The 27304-nt window shown below is 42.4% G+C and overlaps 1 protein-coding gene across 1 annotated transcript in view; it reads left to right on the top strand.

The window, feature by feature from the left end:
- LOC121559008 (suppressor of hairless protein homolog) overlaps positions 1-27304 on the top strand; it is a 100063-nt gene that overhangs the window by 28365 nt on the left and 44394 nt on the right. Inside the window, exon 3 of the mRNA XM_041872304.2 lies at positions 12309-12404. Coding sequence (XP_041728238.1) covers positions 12309-12404 — 96 coding nt within the window. The remainder of the gene's footprint in view (positions 1-12308; positions 12405-27304) is intronic.

Here is a 27304-nt window from a genome sequence, read left to right as displayed (position 1 = left end):
TGCATGAGTAGTTTTGCTGTCCAGTATTGTCCTATTCAGTATTGTCCTGTTCAGTTCTCCTTTTGATGTGTTGTATCATTTCTTGTGTGGTTGCGTGCCTCGCGTCTCGTTGCTTATCACTTTTGGTTGCGTGTTCTGGTCATCTCTTGTTGCGTGTGTGTTTTGTTGTTGCGTGGGTGTGGTGTGTACTGTGCGTGTTGCTGTGTGTGTGTCTACTAGGGGTGGTGATGAAATGCCCATATATGTCACTTCCTTTCTCAAATCAGATGACTTGGGTCCAGGTCCTAAAATGCTCCAAATGCGGGTAGATTTGGGCATTGGCGGGTGGTCACCAGCCACGTTGGCGGGTGGTCAGGGCTCCACAGTGTGAGCATTTCACTCACATTCATGAATAGAAATAGCCAAGTATGATCACATTTATAGTAAAATAAATTCTGCACAGCGGTGGAAAAAGTACCCAATTGTCATACTTGAGTAGAAGTATAGATACCTTAATAGAAAGTTACTCAAGTAAAAGTGAAAGTCACCCAGTAAAATACTACTTGAGTAAAAGTCAAAGTATTTGGTTCTAAATATACTTAAGTATCAAAAGTAAATGTAATTGCTAAAATATATTTAAGTATCAAAAGTAAAAGTATAAATCATTTCAAATTCCTTATATTAAGCAAAGCAGACGGCACCATTTTCTTGTTTTGAAAATGTACGGATAGCCAGGGGCACACTCCAACACTCAGACATCATTTACAAAAGATGCATTTGTGTTTAGTGAGTTCGCCAGATCAGAGGCAGTAGGGATGACCACATGTTTTCTTGATAAGTGCGTGAATTTGACAATTTTCCTGTCCTGCTAAGCAATGTAACCAGTACTTTTGGGTGTCAGGGAAAATGTATGGAGTAAAAAGTACATTATTTTCTTTATGAATGTAGTGAAGTAAAAGTAAAAGTTGTCAAAAATATAAATTATAAAGTACAGATACCCAAAAAACTACTTAAGTAGTACTTTAAAGTATTTTTACTTGAGTACTTTACACCACTGATCCTGCAGTAGCTGTTTTCAAAGTATTTCTGCCATTTTGTTTCATAGCTGGTAAATGAATCACACAAAGTCAAAGAACTAGGAATCCTATAGCCTATCCCACCTCGCTCTGCAACACTGCCTGCTGGCTGGGGGCTGTGAGCACGTGAAGAGCTGAGTGAAAGATTCATCTTTAGATTCATCTTTGTCCTTGTGTTTCTTGGCTATTTACATTGTTTTGTTCACAAGCTAGGTTGTTTTTCTATGTTTGAGTTTCAACTGCTAGGGAAGAGAAGACAGCGCTGCTACTGCTGAACCAGTGTTCATTTAATCAAAAATATATTTGTCAAACCCAGAAAAAAAACAGTAACTCATTTCATTTCAGTTGACTAAATCAAGACGAGCGCAGTTCTGTTCAGCTGGTGAGCTGTGGGGGAGTAAGTGATGACAGGTTCAGCTCCGGCTCCGCCTCCGATTATACGCACCGTGCATTGCTTCTCCGTAGCTAACCAGTCACCACCAGCCTTCTAGTTAGCTACCCTTTTGACTGGTTAGCCTAGAGTCTAATCCTGGAGATCGTTCTACTAAGTTAACATATGAAATTGTTTTAAGATGGTCATACCAAGGATCATTTAGCTATTTGATTTAGAATTTTAGGACCCCTTTAGGTATATAAAAAAAAAAAATATGTTTAAAAAATACGGATTTGGCTTTACTGCTATTAGCCTATAGAAAGGCATTGAATAACATATAGATTCATACATGGAAAAACAGATAGTAAAAAAAATAAGTGTCAAATCAAATCAAATCAAATCAAATTTTATTGGTCACATGCGCCGAATACAACAGGTGCAGACATTACAGTGAAATGCTTACTTACAGCCCTTAACCAACAGTGCATTTATTTTAAACAAAAAAAGTAAGAATAAAACAACAACAACAAAAAGTGTTGAGAAAAAAAGAGCAGAAGTAAAATAAAGTGACAGTAGGGAGGCTATATATACAGTAAAATAAAGTGACAGTAGGGAGGCTATATATACAGGGGGGTACCGTTGCTGTCACAAATGAGACTCCCGCTGTTCCTCCTGCTCACCACCAGAGGGAACCCTCTCCTGAGTATTAAACCCCTGAACTACATTTCCCACATACCTGGCTCTGATTACCGTTGCACCTGACTCCCATCAGTAGACTATTTAGGTGCTCTCAAACTCTCTCCCCTTGCGAAGTCTTGTTTACCCTGGTGATCATTTCTGTGCGTTTTTGCCTGTGTCTGTCTGCCCGTGGATTTACTCTGGACTGTTTTTCCCTCCTTGATTCTTTGCTGCCTGCCCTGGACTATATTCTTTACTGGACTGATTTTGGTAAGCTTGCTGCCTGCCCTGACCTTATGCCTGTACCTGGATTACGAGTTGCCTTATCCCTACTGTTGTGTCTGCTGGCGATTGACCCTGTTTGTACGACCCAGATTGTAATAAAACTGCAAATGGATCCTCACTCTCCTGGAGCGTCATTACAGTTGCAGAGTCAATGTGCGGGGGCACCGGCTAGTTGAGGTAGTTGAGGTAATATGTACATGTGGGTAGAGTTAAAGTGACTATGCATAAATACTTAACAGAGTAGCAGCAGCGTAAAAAGGATGGGGTGGGGGGCAGTGCAAATAGTCCGGTAGCCATGATTAGCTGTTCAGGAGTCTTATGGCTTGGGGTAGAAGCTGTTGAGAAGTCTTTTGGACCTAGACTTGGCACTCCGGTACCGCTTGCCGTGCGGTAGCAGAGAGAACAGTCTATGACTAGGGTGGCTGGAGTCTTTGACAATTTTGAGGGCCTTCCTCTGACACCGCCTGGTATAGAGGTCCTGGATGGCAGGGAGCTTTGCCCCAGTGATGTACTGGGCCGTACGCACTACCCTCTGTAGTGCCTTGCGGTCAGAGGCCAAGCAGTTGCCATACCAGGCGGTGATGCAACCAGTCAGGATGCTCTCGATGGTGCAGCTGTAGAATTTTTTGAGGATCTGAGGACCCATGCCAAATCTTTTTAGTCTCCTGAGGGGGAATAGGCTTTGTCGTGCCCTCTTCACGACTGTCTTGGTGTGTTTGGACCATGATAGTTCGTTGGTGATGTGGACACCAAGGAACTTGAAGCTCTCAACCTGTTCCACTACAGCCCCGTCGATGAGAATGGGGGCGTGCTCAAGTCCTCTTTTTTTTTCCTGTAGTCCACAATCATCTCCTTTGTCTTGGTCACGTTGAGGGAGAGGTTGTTGTCCTGGCACCACACGGCCAGATCTCTGACCTCCTCCCATAGGCTGTCTCATCGTTGTCGGTGATCAGGCCTACCACTGTTGTGTCAGTCGGCAAAACTTAATGATGGTGTTGGAGTCGTGCCTGGCCATGCAGTCATGGGTGAACAGAGAGTACAGGAGGGGACTGAGCACGCACCCCTGAGGGGCCCCCGTGTTGAGGATCAGTGTGGCAGATGTGTTGTTACCTACCCTTACCACCTGGGTGTCTGTCCTATATCTGAGATATAAGAAAGATCATGAAATTAATTATATATATTTTTTTGCACATTTAACCCCTTGTTTAGGCACAAACTACTTCCATAGATACAGTACTTCCATTCATTATTTTAAACTGGTACCAGGCTACCTTCAGACGAGTCTTGAGGTTTGTGGCGTCCTAGAGCAAAACAACCGACATGTACAGTACATTTGACTGGTCATGCTTAGTGGTCGGTCTATAGGTCAATTTGCATAATTTAGTGGAATGAAATTGGCGCGTGTGTACAGTATATTTGTTACGTGTCTTATTCATCACACGCGTGCAGCATATAGATGCAGAGTCTTTGAGCTGAAAACCTGTCAGACAGCAGGAGAGCTGCTGCAGCATCTCAAACAGTAAATCCACCGGCATCATCAGCACCTCACACACCACTTTGCAATGAGCTGGAGCCGGTATGAACGTTTTAATAGATATTATGAGGCATGTCTTACCTTGCTTCAAAGTAGCCTGTTAGATCTCCTCTCTTTCTGCATTTCTAATGGTTATTTTCATCTCTGTCACATGAAACCGCTTTCATGTGCAGTACACTTTTGACAACACTTTTTTTTATATATATATATATATATATATATATTTTTTATAACCTTTATTTAACTAGGCAAGTCAGTTAAGAACACATTCTTATTTACAATGACGGCCTACCCCGGCCAAACCCGGACGATGCTGGCCAAATGTGCGCCGCCCTAAGGGACTCCCAATCACGGCCGGATTGTGATACAGCCTGGAATCGAACCAGGGTCTGTAGTGACGCCTCTAGCACTGAGATGCTAACTTCATTATGGAACAAACATTCACACGTAGCTGACTGCCTTGTGCGCATTGCTGCACTGATAACGTGAATAAATAATAGTTTATGAACTTTTTTAAGCTAAACATTCTGATCTGTTGCATCAGACTCATTGCTTTTTAACGTAATTTTTTGTATATATATTTTTTATAGTCCTACTGGTTGTAGGAATTTGGGATCTATCTTCCCACAACCTTCCCAGAGTCTGATTGGACTAGGCTATTTCTTTCTCGACAAGCTGACCAATAGAATAGGTCAACTTTTCTACTATGGGGGATAGTAGATTGACATAGGCTAGTGATTTTGCTGTTCGTTACTCGTCTTGTTGGCTGAGGAAAAGTAAATGTGGACAGTTATTCTGACATCTTCAAAGTTCACATCAGAATTCGGTAAGAAGGACCGCACATCATTGCATCATTAACTTGCATGTTCTGTTAATATGAATAACCATAATCTAAATGTGATTTATGTCATTCTGAGCACCGTGGGTGGACACCCTAATCAGGTTACGCACCCAATGCGTATGGGTCCGGCAGATATCTCAAACGTCCGGTAAATTAAAATGTTGCCGGTCAAATGTCCAGCGCCACATTTTCCTAACGGAAACCCTGGTGTGTGTGTGTGAGTGAGAACATGGTGTGTGAATGCTGGGTGAACTTGGCCTTCTGGCCGTCTGGCCCCTCCAGGGGTGTAAAAGACTAATGGTGCTCCCCTCACTGCCTTCATAAACACACAGACACACAGACACACAGACACACAGACACACAGACACACAGACACACAGACACACAGACACAAAGAAAGAAAGAAAGAAAGAAAGAAAGAAAGAAAGAAAGAAAGAAAGAAAGAAAGAAAGAAATGCTCTACGACCACAACCACATCTTAACCAACAGTCGTCCTCCAGGACTGTTAGTATGAACATGGGACAACTTTCTTACTATAGGACCAACCATTTGTAACAAGGATTGAAATGCATTCAAACAGTTCATTGGTTTTTGACCAATGCCACTCCCAAGCGAATAACGATCTCTCTGTGAAGATCTGTTTTTGGAATAACCCAGTGCTTTTTGTGGAGAAAAGGCCTGTTACACTCTAATCCTGCTTGAACTATCAACTGGTGATGGGGGAAAAATCGATAGTTACATATCAGGATATTATTTTTGACAATATATCGCAATATTATTTTTGCACTAGTTGGCTGAACCTCTACCAAAACTGTGTTATTCCTTCATCACTTGTTTTCCATCTTCTTTTTAAATAGGGAGCAAATTAGTTTTCAGCACTTTTATTTCCATGACTGATCAAAACTGGTTTTCTCATGGCTCTCTCTTGTCCCTCAGCAGCAGACATATGGTGAGCACTATGTTTAGAACATCAAATCGCAATAAAATCACAGTATCAAATACATATCGCAATAAAATCATAGTATCAAATACATATTGCAATACATATAGAATCATCATCATCTCAATATATATTGTATCTGCTACTAAGTATTGTGATAATATCTTATCATGAGGTCCCTGGCTATTCCCAGCCATACTATCAAGCAGTGCTTGTGTGTGCATTTGTGTAAAAAAACAACATAAAAAAAAAAGAGGCTATTTTCTAGTTTGGATGCAGGAAGGTGTTAGTGGTTTTCTGTCAGCATACAGTCACATGCTGCAGCAATCTCTCGCTCTTTCCTCTCTCTCTCGCTCTCTTTCTCTCTCTCTCTCTCTCTCTCTCTCGGTTAGCTCTGTGGCCATCTCTGCCAGTCAGCTCTGATCCAACAACAAATAGGGTAGCCTACTTCCATCCCCAATCACGAGTTCCACAAGGGCAGCAGCCATATTGGTGAGGTGGCAACAACATACTCCATGACTTTAACCCACACACTTCCTCAAAAGTCTCATCTTTAGGGTGAAATCTGGAACTTTCATTTCCCCCTGCCCTGGCAACTCAAGGTACGAACTACAAACCCAACTGACCAACGAGAAAAACAAACTACAAAATAGCTTCATCAATATGGCAGCTCAGTGTATTTTTTATTTATTGATAGAATTTGTCGCTTAGGCACAGATCCAGGATCAGCCTACCCTCCACATATCCAAACCGTGACCATTATGCAAGGAAGTGCAAAACTGTCCTCAGACCAGTGTCTAGGGGTCACATTAATCCCGCATCTCTACTCCACCCTAGTCTTATCTCTGATGTCACCCTCTCGGCGGGAAAGTCACCATCAGTATCAACGGTGTCCAATGACACGCACACTGTGAGCATGACATCACCATGTTCTGAGCTGAGTGAGTGTGTTCCCCTGTAACCAACCAATCAGCCAGGGCTGTGGGCTCCGGGGTGGGCCAGGGGCCAAAGCCACGTGTAGAAATATCAGTTGAGTAGATCACCATAGCATCAGATGATTATAGGCATCTATAATAATATGGCTCCCTTCGTCTCTCTCTCTCTCTCTCTCTCTCTCTCTCTCTCTCTCTCTCTCTCTCTCTCTCTCTCTCTCTCTCTCTCTCCTCTCTCTCTCTATCTCTTCTCTCTCTCTCTCTCTCTCTCTCTCTCTCTCTCTCTCTCTCTCTCTCTCTCTCTCGTCTCTCTCTCTCTCTCTCTCTCTCTCTCTCTCTCTCTCTCTCTCTCTCTCTATCCTCTCTCTCTCTATGCTCTATCTCTTCTCTATCTCTATCTCTATCTCTATCTCCATCTCTCTCTCTCTCTATGCTTCTTGCTGATGTATGCAGTAGACACAACAATCTCTGTCTCTGTCTCTCTCTCTCTCTCTCTCTCTCTCTCTCTCTCTCTCTCTCTCTCTCTCTCTCTCTCTCTCTCTCTCTCTCTCTCTCTCTCTCTCTCTCTCTCTCTCTCTCTCTCTCTCGTGTCTCAGGGGTCTCATTTTTTTCCATAAAAAAGGCCTGCAGCCTGTGTGTGTGTGTTATGACTGGGCGATATACTGTATTTTACTATATACCGGTATTGATGCACGGACTAGTTTGGATCTTTACCTTCTATAACGGTCTTTTAATGTTTGGTTTGTTAAATGTGATTTGCCACCCGCCCCGTGTCGGAGTGCAATTGTTGTTTCTCGACCACGAGATAATTTGTCGACCATCTCTTCAGTCTGCATAGTCAGCGCAGCAGATACAACAATATGTTGATGACACCGAAGCTGCTTTCCGCTTCTTCTTCTTAATATAAATCCACAAGCGTCCTATAATTACACTATTAGTTTGTGTGTCTCACTGTCTGCAAACAGTTTGTCTTTTCTTAGCAAGTTGTGGCTAAAATAAATAGTGTTAGCCGCCAATGCTAATCTCTATCAAATGTATGGAGTCAGCGCAAATGTCGCTAGCTAATACAGCCTGATACCAGTGATGGTGTAGGCCTAAATCAGCATGTTTGTGCAATAGTACCTTCTAAAATCAGAGAGGAATAGGCGAAGCATGAATATGTTAGCTGCATTAAGTAAAATAACATTTTAATGTAGGCAAAGATTATAGGGTCCCACTCCCCTGGGAAACACTGACCAACACTTTGGTTCCTACCCTGTCACAATAACGCCTCCATAGAGATCCTATTCTAATTCCTAATTCTATGAACACCTCCCAGGCTTTTTCAGTCGTTGTCATGTCAAACAACACCGTGTTCAAAGTGCCCACTACTACATTGTATCTATAGAATTAGAATGATAATTCCCATAATTACCCCAAATACTTTCCGTGATTCCAACAGTTCACCCAACAGTTCACACAAGTCAAATCGCAATTGCAATATCAACTGTTGGTTGAAGTTTGATTGAACAGTATAAAACAATCAGAATGGAGAAAGCCCCATTTTAAAACACTTAGAATGTGTCGCCACCCTAGGATCATGCACTACTCATAGAACTTTTATTATTAAAAAAAACTAAAATAACGCCAAATAGCATCATACCGTCAAATAGCATCGTCCCGTCAAAAATGTGAAAAATCGAGTGATGTGATATTTTGGTCATATCACCCAGCCTGTGTGTGTGTGTGTGTGTGTGTGTGTGTGTGTGTGTGAGAGAGAGAGAGAGAGAGAGAGACTCCCTCTCTGTGTCACTGGGTGTGTCAGGTGACACTGACATCTGTGCAAATGGGCCATTGCGTCTGCTCAGGGTGACCCTTGACCCCTGCTGGTCTGAAGATCTTTAGCTTTGTGTTTCTCAACGAGTACACACACACTAACCAGGTGTCCATCCAACCTTTTTATGCCATTAAAGTACGTCGGATAAAAAAATGTTGCGACAGGCCTGATGGAAACGCCAAATGTGGCGGTAACATTTCCAAATGTTGACAAAACAAAATACGCTACACAAGGTGGGATCTTTTTGTGTCGGTAAAATTAATTATACGAGAAATGGCGGTGGAAACGCTTTTATGCGCAAACATTGATATAATAACATATCAAAGTAAACTTAGTCACGCAATGATATGGTTATAAGGCTACAGATAAAATACAATCCACAGGGTGATGAGCTTTATGCTACTTTACAATAAATATCGAGGGTCTCATTCTGGTGACATGATGATCAGGCTCTTGGCTGCCGTTTGACAAATAAAAATAATCTTTCTCTTTTGTCCATAATAATCTCATTATGTAGGCTATACCCGCATTGTATCTGCAAGCAGTTGGCTAGAGCACAGGTGCTACGACCATTCGCTATATAACGAAACCATTTTTTGGTGACAAAACCATCAGTAGAGTTGAAAATGCGATGGAAACCCATTTTATGTTTTTGTTAAGTTGACAGAAGTAATTGGAGCACGGGCCTTGCAACATTTTGACACGAGATGTGGATTCTTTGGTGGTGAGCTCAGTGCTTTGGTGTTTTTTATTTTTCCCTCCCCTTCAGTCAGCCCAGCTGGAGAGAACATAGCTTTTGGCCCCAAACTGTGTGTGTAAGCAACGCAACATAACATTCAGCACACCAGAGAATTGGCTAATCAAACTGGAACTTGTCAAAATGTTCCTGTCTCTTCATGTTTCAGATGTTGGCGTTAGTGACCCTGAGTTTCCATGTTCCTGTTTTTTGGTCTGATCTACACTACCGCTCAAAAGTTATAGAATACCTACTCATTCAAGGCTTTTTCTTTATTTTTACTATTTTCTACATTCTACAATAATAGTGAAGACATCAAAACTATGAAATAATACATATGGAATCATGTAGTAACCAAATAAGTGTTAAACAAATCAAAATATATTTTATATTTGAGATTCTTCAAATAGCCACCCTTTGCCTTGACGACAGCTTTGCACACTCTTGGCATTCTCTCAACCAGCTTCACCTGGAATGCTTTTCCAACAGTCTTGAAGGAGTTCCTACATATGCTGAGCACTTGTTGGCTGCTTTTCCTTCACTATGCGGTCCGACTCAACCCAAACCATCTCAATTGGGTTGAGGTCAGGGGATTCTGGAGGCCAGGTCATCTGATGCAGCACTCCATCACTCTCCTTCTTGGTAAAATAGCCCTTACACAGCCTGTAGGTGTGTTGGGTCATTGTCCTGTTGAAAAACAAATGATAGTCCCACTAAGCCCAAACCAGATGGGATGGCGAATCGCTGCAGAATGCTGTGGTAGCCATGCTGGTTAAGTGTGCCTTGAATTCTAAATAAATCACAGACAGTGTCACCAGCAATGCACCCCCACACCATAACACCACCTCCTCCATGCTTTCCGGTGGAAAATACACGTGAGATCATCCATTCACCCACACAGCGTCTCACAAATACACGGCGGTTGGAACCAAAAATCTCAAATTTGGACTCCAGACCAAAGGACACATTTCCACCGGTCTAATATCCATTGCTCGTGTTTCTTGGCCCAAGCAAGTCTCTTCTTCTTGTTGGTGTCCTTTAGTAGTGGTTTCTTTGCAGCAATTCACACAGTCTCCTCTGAACAGTTGATGTTGATGTCTGTTACTTGAACTCTGTGAAGCATTTATTTGGGCTGCAAATTCTGAGCCTGGGAACTCTAATGAATGTATCCTCTGCAGCAGAGGTAACTCTGGGTCTTCCATTCCTGTGGCGGTCCTCATGAGAGCCAGTTTCATCATAGTGCTTCATGGTTTTTGCAACTGCACTTGAAGAAACTTTCAAAGTTCTAGAAATCTTCCAGATTGACTGACCTTTATGTCTTAAATTAATGATGGACTGTCGTTTCTCTTTGCTTATTTGAGCTGTTCTTGCCATAATATGGACTTGGTCTTTTAACAAATAGGGCTATCTTCTGTATACCCCCCCCCCACCTTGTCACAACACAACTGATTGGCTCAAACGCATTAAGAAGGAAAGACATTCCAAGATTTAACTTTTAAGAACGTACACCTGTTAATTGAAATGCATTCCAGGTGACTACCTCATGAAGCTGGATGAGAGAATGCCAAGAGTGTGCAAAGCTGTCATCAAGGCAAAGGGTGGCTATTTGAAGAATCTAAAATATAATTTGGTTTGTTTAACACTTTTTTGGTTACTACATGATTCCATATGTGTTATTTCATAGTTTTGATGTCTTAACTATTATTCTACAATGTAGAAAATAGTAAAAATAAAGAAAAACCATTGAATGAGTAGGTCTTCTAAAACATTTGACTGGTGGTGTATACTCAACCAAAAAAATAAACGCAACATGTACAGTGTTGGTCCCATATTTCTTGAGCTGAAATGAAAGATCCCAGAAATGTTCCATACTCCCCCTTCAGTCAGCCCAGCTGGAGAGAACATAGCTTTTGGCCCCAAACCGTGTGTGTGTGTGTGTGTTTGTGCGTGGAAGCCACACAACCTTCAGCACACCAGAGAATTGGCTAATCAAACTGGAACTTGTCAAAATGTTCATGTCTCTCCATGTTTCAGTTGTTAGTGTTATTGACCCGGAATTTTCATGTTCCTGTTTTTTGGTTTTATCTATACTGAACAAAAATATAAACGCAACATGTAAAGTGTTGGTCCCATGTTTCATGAGCTGAAATAAAAGATCCCAGAAATGTTCGATACACACAAAAAGCTTCTTTCTCTCAACTTTGTGCCACATTTGTTTACATCCCTGTTAGTGAGCATTTCTCCTTTGCTAAGATAATCCATCCACCTGACAGGTGTGGCATATCAAGAAGCTGATTAAACGGCATGATCATTACTCAGCTGCACCTTGTGCTGGGGACAATAAAAGGCCATTCTAAAATGTGCAGTTTTGTCACACAACACAATGCCACAGATGTCTCAAATTTTGAGGGAGCGTGCAATTGGCATGCTAATTGCAGGAATGTCCACCAGAGCTGTTGCCAGAGAATTGAATGTTCATTTCTCTACCATAAGCCGCCTCCAACATCGTTTTAGAGAATTTTGGCAGTACGTCCAACCGCCCTCAGAACCGCAGACCACGTGTAACCACGCCAGCCCAGGACCTCCACATCCGGCTTGTTCACCTGCGTGACCAGCCATCCGGACAGCAGATGAAACTGAGGAGTATTTCTGTCTGTAATAAAGCCATTTTGTTTGGGGAAAAAAATTCTGATTGGCTTGGCCTGGGCCTGGCCCCCAAGTGGGTGGGCCTATGCCCTTCCAGGCCCACACATGGCTGTGCCCCTGCCCAATCGTAAAATCCATAGATTAGGCCTTAATTTATTTATTTAAATTGACTGATTTCTTTATATGAACTGTAACTCAGTAAAATCTTTGAAATTGTTGCATGTTGCGTTTATATTTTTGTTCAGTGTACTTTATCTCTGTCGCTTCTGTCATCTATAGCTTCTTTATATACATGGATGAATAACAAACTTCTTTCTCTCCCATCTCCCCCTCTTTCTCTCCCATCTCCCCCTCTTTCTCTCCCATCTCCCCCTCTTTCCATCCCTCGCTTTCTCTCTCCCCCTCTTTCCATCCCTTGCTTTCTCTCTCCCCCTCTTTCCATCCCTCGCTTTCTCTCTCCCCCTCTTCACAGAGAAGCAATGAGGAATTACCTGAAGGAGCGAGGAGACCAAACTGTCCTGATCCTGCATGCAAAAGTTGCCCAGAAATCTTATGGCAATGAAAAAAGGTAACCGACCACCACTTACCCTACACGCAACTTTCCACACTCTCCATACTCCTCACACAGTCCCTAGCCGGTGTAGTACCTCACACAGTCCCTACCCGGTGTAGCACCTCACACAGTCCCTAGCCGGTGTAGCACCTCACACAGTCCCTAGCCGGTGTAGCACCTCACACAGTCCCTACCCGGTGTAGCACCTCACACAGTCCCTAGCCGGTGTAGCACCTCACACAGTCCCTAGCCGGTGTAGCACCTCACACAGTCCCTAGCCGGTGTAGCACCTCACACAGTCCCTAGCCGGTGTAGCACCTCACACAGTCCCTAGCCGGTGTAGCACCTCACACAGTCCCTAGCCGGTGTAGCACCTCACACAGTCCCTAGCCGGTGTAGCACCTCACACAGTCCCTACCCGGTGTAGCACCTCACACAGTCCCTAGCCGGTGTAGCACCTCACACAGTCCCTACCCGGTGTAGCACCTCACACAGTCCCTAGCCGGTGTAGCACCTCACACAGTCCCTAGCCGGTGTAGCACCTCACACAGTCCCTACCCGGTGTAGCACCTCACACAGTCCCTAGCCGGTGTAGTACCTCACACAGTCCCTACCCGGTGTAGCACCTCACACAGTCCCTACCCGGTGTAGCACCTCACACAGTCCCTAGCCGGTGTAGCACCTCACACAGTCCCTACCCGGTGTAGCACCTCACACAGTCCCTACCCGGTGTAGCACCTCACACAGTCCCTACCCGGTGTAGCACCTCACACAGTCCCTACCCGGTGTAGCACCTCACACAGTCCCTACCCGGTGTAGCACCTCACACAGTCCCTACCCGGTGTAGCACCTCACACAGTCCCTACCCGGTGTAGCACCTCACACAGTCCCTACCCAAAAAGGCACGTTGAAGAGTTCCCTGTTTCATTAGAAGTCGAGGGTTAATTGTATGGACTAAAAGGAGGTAGAAAAAAGTAAAGCCACATTCCGTTGTGTCTGTGTGTGATGTATGTGTTTTGGCCCCTCCGGCTTTCCATTTCCTACCGCGGCCAGACGGGGTTAAGCGGTTAAGTTCTCTGCAGGCACATCCAGGAGGTTAAAGGGTACATGGCAGGGGAATGGTAGAGTTAGGGGGTAGGGCACATTCATGCCCCCAGACATGTAGGGTTACTGTGGTAGGTAGGGGGTAATGACTGGGTAGAAGTGGGGAGGCTGTTTCCTAGTTGCTGTACTCTAGTGTTAGGTTAGAATTGTGGATGGTGTGTGTGTAGGGAGTAAATCAACTGTTCTGAATATGATCATCCAGTTGTAGGGGGTTAGACAGAATGAAGCCTTGGAGGGGACCTTGCATCAGGTTGGCTCTCTCAATCAATCAATCAATCAATTTTATTTTATATAGCCCTTCGTACATCAGCTAATATCTCGAAGTGCTGTACAGAAACCCAGCCTAAAACCCCAAACAGCTAGTAATGCAGGTGTAGAAGCACTCTCTCGCTCTCGCTCTCTAGTACCAGTCAAAAGTTTGGACACCTACTCATTCAAGGGTTTTTCTTTATTTTAAAAATTGTCTACATTGTAGAATAATAGTGAAGACATCAAAACTATGAAATTACACATATGGAATCATGTAGTAACCAAAAGTGTTAAACAAATCTAAATATATTTGAGATTCTTCAAATAGCCACCCTTTGCCTTGATGACAGCTTTGCACACTCTTGGCATTCTCTCAACCAGCTTCACCTGGAATGCTTTTCCAACAGTCTTGAAGGAGTTCCCACATATGCTGAGCACTTGTTGGCTGCTTTTCCTTCACTCTGCCGTCTGACTATTCCCAAACCATTTCAATTGGGTTGAGGTCGGGGAATTGTGGAGGCCAGGTCACCTGATGCAGCACTCCATCACTCTCCTTCTTGGTAAAATAGCCCTTACACAGCCTGGAGGTGTGTTGGGTCATTGTCCTGTTAAAAAACAAATGATAGTCCCACTAAGCCCAAACCAGATGGGATGGCGTAACGCTGCAGAATGCTGTGGTAGCCATGCTGGTTAAGTGTGCCTTGAATTCTAAATAAATCACAGACAGTGTCACCAGCAAAGCACCATAACACCACCTCCTCCATGCTTTCCAGTGGGAAATACACATGCGGAGATCATCCGTTCACCCACACCACGTCTCACAAAGACAAAAATCTCCAATTTGCACTCCAGACCAAAGGACAAATTTCCACCAGTCAAATGTCCATTACTCGTGTATCTTGGACCAAGCAGGTCTCTTCTTCTTATTGGTGTCCTTTAGTAGTGGTGTCTTTGCAGCAATTCGACCACACAGTCCCCTCTGAACAGTTGATGTGGACATGTGTCTGTTACTTGAACTCTGTGAAGCATTTATTTGGGCTGCAAATTCTGAGCCTGGGAACTCTAATGAATGTATCCTCTGCAGCAGAGGTAACTCTGGGTCTTCCATTCCTGTGGCGGTCCTCATGAGAGCCAGTTTCATCATAGCGCTTGATGGTTTTTGCGACTGCACTTGAAGAAACTTTCAAAGTTCTTCAGATCTTCCAGATTGACTGACCTTCATGTCTTAAAGTAATGATGGACTGTCGTTTCTCTTTGCTTATTTGAGCTGTTCTTGCCATAATATGGACTTGGTCTTTTAACAAATAGGGCTATATTCTGTATACCCCCCTACCTTGTCACAACACAACTGATTGGCTCAAACGCATTAAGAAGGAAAGAAATTCCACAAATTAACTTTTAAGAAGGTACACCTGTTAATTGAAATGCATTCCAGGTGACTACCTCATGAAGCTGGATGAGAGAATGCCAAGAGTGTGCAAAGCTGTCATCAAGGCAAATGGTGGCTATTTGAAGAATCTCAAATATAAAATATTATTTGATTTGTTTAACACTTTTTTGGTTACTACATGATTCCATATGTGTTCTTTTATAGTTTTGATGTCTTCACTATTATTCTACATTGTAGAATAAATTAGGGCTGGAATTATGTCTTTAGTAAATCAGCAGCCCTCAGTCAACACTGTGACACCTCTGAGTTTTGGAGCACAAGAGAGGAGGAGCAGCAGCAGTGTGTGTGTGACTGTGTGTGTGTGACTGTGTGACTGTGTGTGTGTGTGTGTGTGTGACTGTGTGTGTGTGTGACTGCGTGTGTCAGTATGTTAAATAGTTGAATTCCTCCCCTCTCCTCTGTCCTCTCTGGTTAAAGTCACACTGACCAGGACAGAAGATGTGAGGGGGGCCCGTTGTCGGGGTTAGGGTGAGGGGGTCCAGTTTTGGGGGTAAATCCTTTGTAGCAATGCACCCTTGGACACATCAGACCTCCAGTCATTCAAGTGTTCATAGTCGGTCATAAAACCCCAAAAACCCAGAACATTTATACATGCCACATTCCTCTTATCTACCACCTACTCACTCATTATTGAGTCATTCACCTAAGCCCTATTCAGACGGGATTCCTTTTACTTGGGGAGGTCGGGTAATGTCATTATGTGCACGAGCACAAAACACCACATATGTAATTTTTTGTCCCGTCTTGAGTGTGCCATGGCAGTAATTTTTACATGGCAGTAGAGTAACTATTCCAGACAGAATAACCTACTGTTTTTTGTCAAACTCCAAGCTCCTCTGACAAAACTAGTCCCGTGCGTAACGAAATCCCCTATGTTTTTCCGAGACATTACGGAGATTGACAGGTGCTTTGATCAGTTTGAGAAAGAAAACAAGAAGCGCTCTGTATATATTATATTATATTATATATTAATGATATATTATATTATATATTCTGGCGGCAGGTAGCTTAGTGGGTAAGAGCGTTGTGCCAGTAACCGAAAGGTCGCTGGTTCTAATCCCCGAGCCGACTAGGTGAAAAAATCTGTCTGTGCCCTTAAGCAAGGCACTTAACCCTAATTGCTCCTGTAAGTCGCTCTGTGTAAGAGCGTCTGCTAAATGACTCAAATGTAAATATTATATATTAATTATATATTTTATATTAATTATATATTATATTAAATATTTATTATATATTAAATTATATAGATTTCAAATGAATGGATAAACTTTCACATTGAGTACTTTTGTTTATAGGCTTCGTCTTGTGCCAATGAATAGAAATTGAACATCGCCAAATGCGGCAGATTAATGAAATGCGCTATAAAAACATATTGTGCCTTGGCCTATTTCATGAAAATCTGGCTGTAAATGTAGGTAATAGATCGCACATCAGGGCGTCCCCGATTCCCCACTGAGCTAATATTTTTGGAAATGGCAGGTTCACTTTCTCATAACGCAGTTCAAGTGCGGTGCGCTGTTCAGCAGCTCTCATCAGTAGGATGGGGGGGGGGGCTTTTCATTAGGAGGGACGTCTACGTGGATCGCTAAAATAAAGATTATTATTATTATCACACTTCCTCAATTTAAATATTATGGGGACACCTACACATTTGGCAGCCAAGCACAAGTATTCAGCTTGGCATGATGTTTAATATATTCACGCTTAGAATAAAAATCTCCAGGTTTCCATCATAAGAGTTCAAAAATATATATATAAAAAATACAGGGGGCAGTTTGGAAATACTATTCCTGTGTGAATTGTTATCTGGAATAAGGCACATGCTGGGTAAACACTTACACAACCTACATTTGAGTCTCTCTGTAGTGTAACTGTAGTCTCTCTGTAGTGTAACTGTAGTCTCTCTGTAGTGTAACTGTACTCTCTCTGTAGTGTAACTGTAGTCTCTCTGTAGTGTAACTGTAGTCTCTCTGTAGTGTAACTGTAGTCTCTCTGTAGTGTAACTGTCGTCTCTGTGTAGTGTAACTGTCCTCTCTCTGTAGTGTAACTGTAGTCTCTCTGTAGTGTAACTGTATCTCTGTAGTGTAACTGTAGTCTCTCTGTAGTGTAACTGCTAGTCTCTGTAGTGTAATGTCGTCTCTCTGTAGTGTAACTGTAGTCTCTCTGTAGTGTAACTGTAGTCTCTCTGTAGTGTAACTGTAGTCTCTCTGTAGTGTAACTGTCGATCTCTGTAGTGTAACTGTAGTCTCTCTGTAGTGTAACTGTAGTCTCTCTGTAGTGTAACTGTAGTCTCTCTGTAGTGTAACTGTAGTCTCTCTGTAGTGTAACTGTCATCTCTCTGTAGTGTAACTGTAGTCTCTCTGTAGTGTAACTGTCATCTCTCTGTAGTGTAACTGTAGTCTCTCTGTAGTGTAACTGTAGTCTCTCTGTAGTGTAACTGTAGTCTCTCTGTAGTGTAACTGTAGTCTCTCTGTAGTGTAACTGTCAGTCTCTCTGTAGTGTAACTGTCATCTCTCTGTAGTGTAACTGTAGTCTCTCTGTAGTGTAACTGTAGTCTCTCGTAGTGTAACTGTAGTCTCTCTGTAGTGTAACTGTGTAAGTCGCTCTCTGTAGTGTAACTGTCGCCTCTCTGTAGTGTAACTGTCGTCTCTCTGTAGTGTAACGTGTCTCTCTGTAGTATAACTGTAGCTCTGTAGTGTAACTGTAGTCTCTCTGTAGTGTAACTGTAGTCTCTCTGTAGTAATGTAGTCTCTCTGTAGTGTAACTGTAGTCTCTCTGTAGTGTAACTGTAATCTCTCTGTAGTGTAACTGTCATCTCTCTGTAGTGTAACTGTAGTCTCTCTGTAGTGTAACTGTCGTCTCTCTGTAGTGTAACTGTAGTCTCTCTGTAGTGTAACTGTCGTCTCTCTGTAGTGTAACTGTCGTCTCTCTCGTAGTGTAACTGTAACTGTAGTCTCTCTGTAGTGTAACTGTAGTCTCTCTGTAGTGTAACTGTAGTCCTCTGTTCTGTCTCTTGTAGTGTAACTGTCGTCTCTCTGTGTAGTGTAACTGTAGTCTCTGCAGTGTAACTGCTGTAGTTAACTGTCTCTCTGTAGTGTAACTGTAGTCTCTCTGTAGTGTAACTGTAGTCTCTCTGTAGTGTAACTGTAGTCTCTCTGTAGTGTAACTGTCTCTCTCTGTAGTGTAACTGTAGTCTCTCTGTAGTGTAACTGTCGTCTCTCTGTAGTGTAACTGTAGTCTCTCTGTAGTGTAACTGTAGTCTCTCTGTAGTGTAACTGTAGTCTCTCTGTAGTGTAACTGTAGTCTCTCTGTAGTGTAACTGTGTCTCTCTGTAGTGTAACTGTCATCTCTCTGTAGTGTAACTGTAGTCTCTCTGTAGTGTAACTGTAGTCTCTCTGTAGTGTAACTGTCGTCTCTGTAGTGTAACTGTAGTCTCTCTGTAGTGTAACTGTAGTCTCTCTGTAGTGTAACTGTCGTCTCTCTGTAGTGTAACTGTCGATCTCTGTAGTGTAACTGTAGTCTCTCTGTAGTGTAACTGTAGTCTCTCTGTAGTGTAACTGTAGTCTCTCTGTAGTGTAACTGCAGTCTCTCTGTAGTGTAACTGTAGTCTCTCTGTAGTGTAACTGTAGTCTCTCTGTAGTGTAACTGTAATCTCTCTGTAGGTAACTGTAGTGTCTCTGTAGTAACTTCTTCTGTGTAGTGTAACTGGGTAGTCTCTTGTAGTGTAACTGTAGTCTCTGTATGTAACATGCTCTCTGTAGTGGTAACTGTGTCTCTCTGTAGTGTAACTGTAGTCTCTCTGTAGTGTAACTGTAGTCTCTCTGTAGTGTAACTGTAGTCTCTCTGTAGTGTAACTGTAGTCTCTCTGTAGTGTAACTGTAGTCTCTCTGTAGTGTAACTGTAGTCTCTCTGTAGTGTAACTAACTGTCTCTGTAGTGTAACTGTCGTCTCTGTAGTGTAACTGTAGTCTCTCTGTAGTGTAACTGTAGTCTCTCTGTAGTGTAACTGTAGTCTCTCTGTAGTGTAACTGTAGTCTCTCTGTGGTGTAACTGTAGTCTCTCTGTAGTGTAACTGTAGTCTCTCTGTAGTGTAACTGTAGTCTCTCTGTAGTGTAACTGTAGTCTCTCTGTAGTGTAACTTGTATCTCTCTGTAGTGTAACTGTCAGTCTCTCTGTAGTGTAACTGTAGTCTCTCTGTAGTGTAACTGTAGTCTCTCTGTAGTGTAACTGTCGTCTCTCTGTAGTGTAACTGTCAGTCTCTCTGTAGTGTAACTGTAGTCTCTCTGTAGTGTAACTGTAGTCTCTCTGTAGTGTAACTAGTCTCTGTAGTGTAACTGTCGTCTCTCTGTAGTGTAACTGTAGTCTCTCTGTAGTGTAACTGTCGTCTCTCTGTAGTGTAACTGTAGTCTCTCTGTAGTGTAACTGTAGTCTCTGTAGTGTAACTGTAGTCTCTCTGTAGTGTAACTGTCGTCTCTCTGTAGTGTAACTGTAGTCTCTCTGTAGTGTAACTGTAGTCTCTCTGTAGTGTAACTGTAGTCTCTCTGTAGTGTAACTGTAGTCTCTCTGTAGTGTAACTGTAGTCTCTCTGTAGTGTAACTGTAGTCTCTCTGTAGTGTAACTGTAGTCTCTCTGTAGTGTAACTGTAGTCTCTCTGTAGTGTAACTGCGTAGTCTCTCTCTGTAGTGTAACTGTAGTCTCTCTGTAGTGTAACTGTAGTCTCTGTAGTGTAACTGTAGTCTCTCTTGTAGTGTAACTGTAGTCTCTCTGTAGTGTAACTGTAGTCTCTGTAGTGTAACTGTAGCTCTCTGTAGTGTAACTGTCATCTCTCTGTAGTGTAACTGTAGTCTCTCTGTAGTGTAACTGTAGTCTCTCTGTAGTGTAACTGTAGTCTCTCTGTAGTGTAACTGTCCTCTGTAGTGTAACTGTCATCTCTGTAGTGTAACTGTAGTCTCTCTGTAGTGTAACTGCCGTCTCTGTAGTGTAACTGTAGTCTCTCTGTAGTGTAACTGTAATCTCTCTGTAGTGTAACTGTCATCTCTGTAGTGTAACTGTAGTCTCTCTGTAGTGTAACTGTAGTCTCTCTGTAGTGTAACTGTAGTCTCTCTGTAGTGTAACTGTAGTCTCTGTAGTGTAACTGTAGTCTCTCTGTAGTGTAACTGTCAGTCTCTCTGTAGTGTAACTGTAGTCTCTCTGTAGTGTAACTAGTCTCTCTGTAGTGTAACTGTAGTCTCTCTGTAGTGTAACTGTAGTCTCTCTGTAGTGTAACTGTCAGTCTCTGTAGTGTAACTGTAGTCTCTCTGTAGTGTAACTGTAGTCTCTGTAGTGTAACTGTAGTCTCTCTGTAGTGTCTGTAGTCTGTAGTGTAACTGTAGTCTCTCTGTAGTGTAACTGTGGTCTCTCTGTAGTGTAACTGTCGTCTCTCTGTAGTGTAACTGTCGTCTCTGTAGTGTAACTGTAGTCTTTGTAGTTAACTGTCTCTCTGTAGTGTAACTGTCGTCTCTCTGTAGTGTAACTGTAGTCTCTCTGTAGTGTAACTGTAGTCTCTCTGTAGTGTAACTGTAGTCTCTCTGTAGTGTAACTTGTCTCTGTAGTGTAACTGTAGTCTCTCTGTAGTGTAACTGTAGTCTCTCTGTAGTGTAACTGTAGTCTCTCTGTAGTGTAACTGTAGTCTCTGTAGTGTAACTGTAGTCTCTCTGTAGTGTAACTGTCGTCTCTCTGTAGTGTAACTGTCGTCTCTCTGTAGTGTAACTGTCGTCTCTCTGTAGTGTAACTGTAGTCTCTCTGTAGTGTAACTGTAGTCTCTCTGTAGTGTAACTGCAGTCTCTGTAGTAACTGTCGCTCTGTAGTGTAACTGTAGTCTCTCCTGTAGTGTAACTGTAGTCTCTCTGTAGTGTAACTGTAGTCTCTCTGTAGTGTAACTGTAGTCTCTCTGTAGTGTAACTGTAGTCTCTCTGTAGTGTAACTGTAGTCTCTCTGTAGTGTAACTGTAGTCTCTCTGTAGTGTAACTGTCATCTCTCTGTAGTGTAACTGTAGTCTCTCTGTAGTGTAACTGTAGTCTCTCTGTAGTGTAACTGTCGTCTCTCTGTAGTGTAACTGTCGTCTCTCTGTAGTGTAACTGTAGTCTCTCTGTAGTGTAACTGTAGTCTCTCTGTAGTGTAACTGTCGTCTCTCTGTAGTGTAACTGTCGTCTCTCTGTAGTGTAACTGTAGTCTCTCTGTAGTGTAACTGTAGTCTCTCTGTAGTGTAACTGTAGTCTCTCTGTAGTGTAACTGTAGTCTCTCTGTAGTGTAACTGTCGTCTCTCTGTAGTGTAACTGTAGTCTCTCTGTAGTGTAACTGTAGTCTCTCTGTAGTGTAACTGTCATCTCTCTGTAGTGTGTTAATCTCTCTGTAGTGTAACTGTCTCTCTGTAGTGTAACTGTAGTCTCTGTTAACTGTGTCTCTCTGTAGTGTAACTGTAGTCTCTGTAGTCTCTCTGTAGTGTAACTGTAGTCTCTCTGTAGTGTAACTGTAGTCTCTCTGTAGTGTAACTGTAATCTCTCTGTAGTGTAACTCTTGTACTGAGTCTCTCTGTAGTGTAACTGTAGTCTCTCTGTAGTGTAACTGTAGTCTCTCTGTAGTGTAACTGTGGTCTCTCTGTAGTGTAACTGTCGTCTCTCTGTAGTGTAACTGTAGTCTCTCTGTAGTGTAACTGTAGTCTCTCTGTAGTGTAACTTGTAGTCTCTCTGTAGTGTAACTGTCGTCTCTGTAGTGTAACTGTAGTCTCTCTGTAGTGTAACTGTAGTCTCTCTGTAGTGTAACTGTAGTCTCTCTGTATGTGTAACTGTAGTCTCTCTGTAGTGTAACTGTAGTCTTCTGTAGTAACTGTCACTCTGTAGTGTAACTGTCGTCTCTCGTGGTAAGTGTAACTGTAGTCTCTCTGTAGTGTACTGTCATTCTGTAGTTAACTGTAGTCTCTGTAGTGTAACTGTCTTCTCTGTAGTGTAACTGTAGTCTCTCGTAAATGTGTAACTGTAGTCTCTCTGTAGTGTAACTGTAGTCTCTCTGTAGTGTAACTGTAGTCTCTCTGTAGTGTAACTGTGCTCTCTGTAGTGTAACTGTAGTCTCTCTGTAGTGTAACTGCTCGTCTCTCTGTAGTGTAACTGTAGTCTCTCTGTAGTGTAACTGTAGGTCTCTCTGTAGTGTAACTGTAGTCTCTCTGTAGTGTAACTGTAGTCTCTCTGTAGTGTAACTGTAGTCTCTCTGTAGTGTAACTGTAGTCTCTCTGTAGTGTAACTGTAGTCTCTCTGTAGTGTAACTGTAGTCTCTCTGTAGTTAACTAACTGTAGTGTACTGTCATCTCTGTAGTGTAACTGTAGTCTCTCTGTAGTGTAACTGTCGTCTCTGTAGTGTAACTGTAGTCTCTCTGACTCTCTGTAGTGTAACTGTAGTCTCTCTGTAGTGTAACTGTAGTCTCTCTGTAGTGTAACTGTAGTCTCTCTGTAGTGTAACTGTGTCTCTCTGTAGTGTAACTGTCGCTCTCTGTAGTGTAACTGTAGTCTCTCTGTAGTGTAACTGTAGTCTCTCTGTAGTTCTGTAGTCTCTCTGTAGTGTAACTGTAGTCTCTCTGTAGTGTAACTGTAGTCTCTCTGTAGTGTAACTGTAATCTCTCTGTAGTGTAACTGTCATCTCTTGTAGTGTAACTGTAGTCTCTCTGTAGTGTAACTGTAGTCTCTCTGTAGTGTAACTGTCGTCTCTCTGTAGTGTAACTGTCGCCTCTCGTAGTGTAACTGTAGTGTAACTGTAGTCTCTCTGTAGTGTAACTGTAGTCTCTCTGTAGTGTAACTGTAGTCTCTCTGTAGTGTAACTGTAGTCTCGTAGTGTAACTGTAGTCTCTCTGTAGTGTAACTGTATCTCTCTGTAGTGTAACTGTCATCTCTCTGTAGTGTAACTTTAGTCTCTCTGTAGTGTAACTGTAGTCTCTCTGTAGTGTAACTGTAGTCTCTCTGTAGTGTAACTGTCATCTCTGTAGTGTAACTGTAGTCTCTCTGTAGTGTAACTGTAGTCTCTCTGTAGTGTAACTGTAGTCTCTCTGTAGTGTAACTGTAGTCTCTCTGTAGTGTAACTGTAGTCTCTCTGTAGTGTAACTGTAGTCTCTCTGTAGTGTAACTGTCATCTCTGTAGTGTAACTGTAGTCTCTCTGTAGTGTAACTGTAGTCTCTCTGTAGTGTAACTGTAGTCTCTCTGTAGTGTAACTGTAGTCTCTCTGTAGTGTAACTGTAGTCTCTCTGTAGTGTAACTGTCATCTCTCTGTAGTGTAACTGTCATCTCTCTGTAGTGTAACTGTAGTCTCTCTGTAGTGTAACTGTAGTCTCTCTGTAGTGTAACTGTAGTCTTTCTGTAGTGTAACTAATCTCTCTGTAGTGTAACTGTCATCTCTGTAGTGTAACTGTAGTCTCTCTGTAGTGTAACTGTCGTCTCTCTGTAGTGTAACTGTACTCTCTCTGTAGTGTAACTGTAGTGTAACTGTAGTCTCTCTGTAGTGTAACTGTAGTCTCTCTGTAGTGTAACTGTAGTCTCTCTGTAGTGTAACTAATCTCTCTGTAGTGTAACTGTCATCTCTGTAGTGTAACTGTAGTTTCTCTGTAGTGTAACTGTCGTCTCTCTGTAGTGTAACTGTAGTCTCTCTGTAGTGTAACTGTAGTCTCTCTGTAGTGTAACTGTAGTCTCTCTGTAGTGTAACTGTAGTCTCTCTGTAGTGTAACTGTAGTCTCTCTGTAGTGTAACTGTAGTCTCTCTGTAGTGTAACTGTCATCTCTGTAGTGTAACTGTAGTCTCTCTGTAGTGTAACTGTAGTCTCTCTGTAGTGTAACTGTAGTCTCTCTGTAGTGTAACTGTAGTCTCTCTGTAGTGTAACTGTAGTCTCTCTCTGTAGTGTAACTGTCATCTCTCTGTAGTGTAACTGTCATCTCTCTGTAGTGTAACTGTAGTCTCTGTAGTGTAACTGTAGTCTCTCTGTAGTGTAACTGTAGTCTTTCTGTAGTGTAACTAATCTCTCTGTAGTGTAACTGTCATCTCTGTAGTGTAACTGTAGTCTCTCTGTAGTGTAACTGTCGTCTCTCTGTAGTGTAACTGTAGTCTCTCTGTAGTGTAACTGTAGTCTCTCTGTAGTGTAACTGTCATCTCTGTAGTGTAACTGTAGTCTCTCTGTAGTGTAACTGTAGTCTCTCTGTAGTGTAACTGTAGTCTCTCTGTAGTGTAACTGTAGTCTCTCTGTAGTGTAACTGTAGTCTCTCTGTAGTGTAACTGTAGTCTCTCTGTAGTGTAACTGTAGTCTCTCTGTAGTGTAACTGTAGTCTCTCTGTAGTGTAACTATGTCTCTCCTGTTTGTGTAACTGTAGTCTCTCTGTAGTGTAACTGTAGTCTCTGCAGTGTAACTGTCGTCTCTCTGTAGTGTAACTGTCATCTCTCTGTAGTGTAACTGTAGTCTCTCTGTAGTGTAACTGTAGTCTCTCTGTAGTGTAACTGTAGTCTCTCTGTAGTGTAACTGTAGTCTCTCTGTAGTGTAACTGTAGTGTAACTGTAGTCTCTCTGTAGTGTAACTGTAGTCTCTCTGTAGTGTAAACTGTAGTCTCTCTGTAGTGTAACTGTAGTCTCTCTGTAGTGTAACTGTAGTCTCTCTGTAGTGTAACTGTCATCTCTCTGTAGTGTAACTGTAGTCTCTCTGTAGTGTAACTGTAGTCTCTCTGTAGTGTAACTTTAGTCTCTCTGTAGTGTAACTAGTCTCTCTGTAGTGTAACTGTAGTCTCTGTAGTGTAGTCTCTCTGTAGTGTAACTGTAGTCTCTCTGTAGTGTAACTGTAGTCTCTCTGTAGTGTAACTGTCCGTCTCTCTGTAGTGTAACTGTAGTCTCTCTGTAGTGTAACTGTAGTCTCTCTTGTAGTGTAACTGTCATCTCTCTGTAGTGTAACTGTCATCTCTCTGTAGTGTAACTGTAGTCTCTCTGTAGTGTAACTGTAGTCTCTCTGTAGTGTAACTGTCGTCTCTCTGTAGTGTAACTGTAGTCTCTCTTATACTTATCTGTAGTGTAACTGTAGTCTCTCTGTAGTGTAACTGTAGTCTCTCTGTAGTGTAACTGTAGTCTCTCTGTAGTAAACTAATCTCTCTGTAGTGTAACTGTCATCTCTGTAGTGTAACTGTAGTCTCTCTCTAGTGTAACTGTCGTCTCTCTGTAGTGTAACTGTAGTCTCTCTGTAGTGTAACTGTAGTCTCTCTGTAGTGTAACTGTAGTCTCTCTGTAGTGTAACTGTCATCTCTGTAGTGTAACTGTAGTCTCTCTGTAGTGTAACTGTAGTCTCTCTGTAGTGTAACTGTAGTCTCTCTGTAGTGTAACTGTAGTCTCTCTGTAGTGTAACTGTAGTCTCTCTGTAGTGTAACTGTCATCTCTGTAGTGTAACTGTAGTCTCTCTGTAGTGTAACTGTAGTCTCTCTGTAGTGTAACTGTAGTCTCTCTGTAGTGTAACTGTAGTCTCTCTGTAGTGTAACTGTAGTCTCTCTGTAGTGTAACTGTCGTCTCTCTGTAGTGTAACTGTCGTCTCTCTGTAGTGTAACTGTAGTCTCTCTGTAGTGTAACTGTCATCTCTCTGTAGTGTAACTGTCATCTCTCTGTAGTGTAACTGTAGTCTCTCTGTAGTGTAACTGTAGTCTCTCTGTAGTGTAACTGTCATCTCTCTGTAGTGTAACTGTAGTCTCTCTGTAGTGTAACTGTAGTCTTTCTGTAGTGTAACTAATCTCTCTGTAGTGTAACTGTCATCTCTGTAGTGTAACTGTAGTCTCTCTGTAGTGTAACTGTCATCTCTCTGTAGTGTAACTGTAGTCTCTCTGTAGTGTAACTGTCATCTCTGTAGTGTAACTGTAGTCTCTCTGTAGTGTAACTGTCGTCTCTCTGTAGTGTAACTGTAGTCTCTCTGTAGTGTAACTGTAGTCTCTCTGTAGTGTAACTGTAGTCTCTCTGTAGTGTAACTGTAGTCTCTCTGTAGTGTAACTGTAGTCTCTCTATAGTGTAACTGTAATCTCTCTGTAGTGTAACTGTCATCTCTGTAGTGTAACTGTAGTCTCTCTGTAGTGTAACTGTAGTCTCTCTGTAGTGTAACTGTAGTCTCTCTGTAGTGTAACTGTCATCTCTCTGTAGTGTAACTGTAGTCTCTCTGTAGTGTAACTGTCATCTCTCTGTAGTGTAACTGTCGTCTCTCTGTAGTGTAACTGTAGTCTCCGCTGTAGTGTAACTGTGGTCTCTCTGTAGTGTAACTGTAGTCTCTCTGTAGTGTAACTGTAGTCTCTCTGTAGTGTAACTGTAGTCTCTCTGTAGTGTAACTGTCGTCTCTCTAGTGTAACTGTAGTCTCTGTAGTGTAACTGTGGTCTCTCTGTAGTGTAACTGTCGTCTCTCTGTAGTGTAACTGTGGTCTCTCTGTAGTATAACTGTAGTCTCTCTGTAGTGTAACTGTAGTCTCTCTGTAGTGTAACTGTAGTCTCTCTGTAGTCTCTCTGTAGTGTAACTGTAGTCTCTCTGTAGTGTAACTGTAGTCTCTCTGTAGTGTAACTGTAATCTCTCTGTAGTGTAACTGTCATCTCTGTAGTGTAACTGTAGTCTCTCTGTAGTGTAACTGTAGTCTCTCTGTAGTGTAACTGTAGTCTCTCTGTAGTGTAACTGTCGTCTCTCTGTAGTGTAACTGTGTTAACTGTAGTCTCTCTGTAGTGTAACTGTAGTCTCTCTGTAGTGTAACTGTAGTCTCTCTGTAGTGTAACTGTAGTCTCTCGGTAGTGTAACTGTAGTCTCTCTGTAGTGTAACTGTAGTCTCTCTGTAGTGTAACTGTAGTCTCTCTGGGTGTAACTGTAGTCTCTCTGTAGTGTAACTGTACTCTCTCTGTAGTGTAACTGTCATCTCTCTGTAGTGTAACTGTAGTCTCTCTGTAGTGTAACTGTAGTCTCTCTGTAGTGTAACTGTGTCTCTCTGTAGTGTAACTAATCTCTCTGTAGTGTAACTGTCATCTCTGTAGTGTAACTGTAGTCTCTCTGTAGTGTAACTGTCGTCTCTCTGTAGTGTAACTGTAGTCTCTCTGTAGTGTAACTGTAG

This window comes from Coregonus clupeaformis, unplaced genomic scaffold (genome assembly GCF_020615455.1).
Source record: "Coregonus clupeaformis isolate EN_2021a unplaced genomic scaffold, ASM2061545v1 scaf0534, whole genome shotgun sequence".
Taxonomy (NCBI): domain Eukaryota; kingdom Metazoa; phylum Chordata; class Actinopteri; order Salmoniformes; family Salmonidae; genus Coregonus; species Coregonus clupeaformis.
Note: the sequence above shows the minus strand (reverse complement) of the source record. Positions and strands in the feature narration are given on the sequence as shown.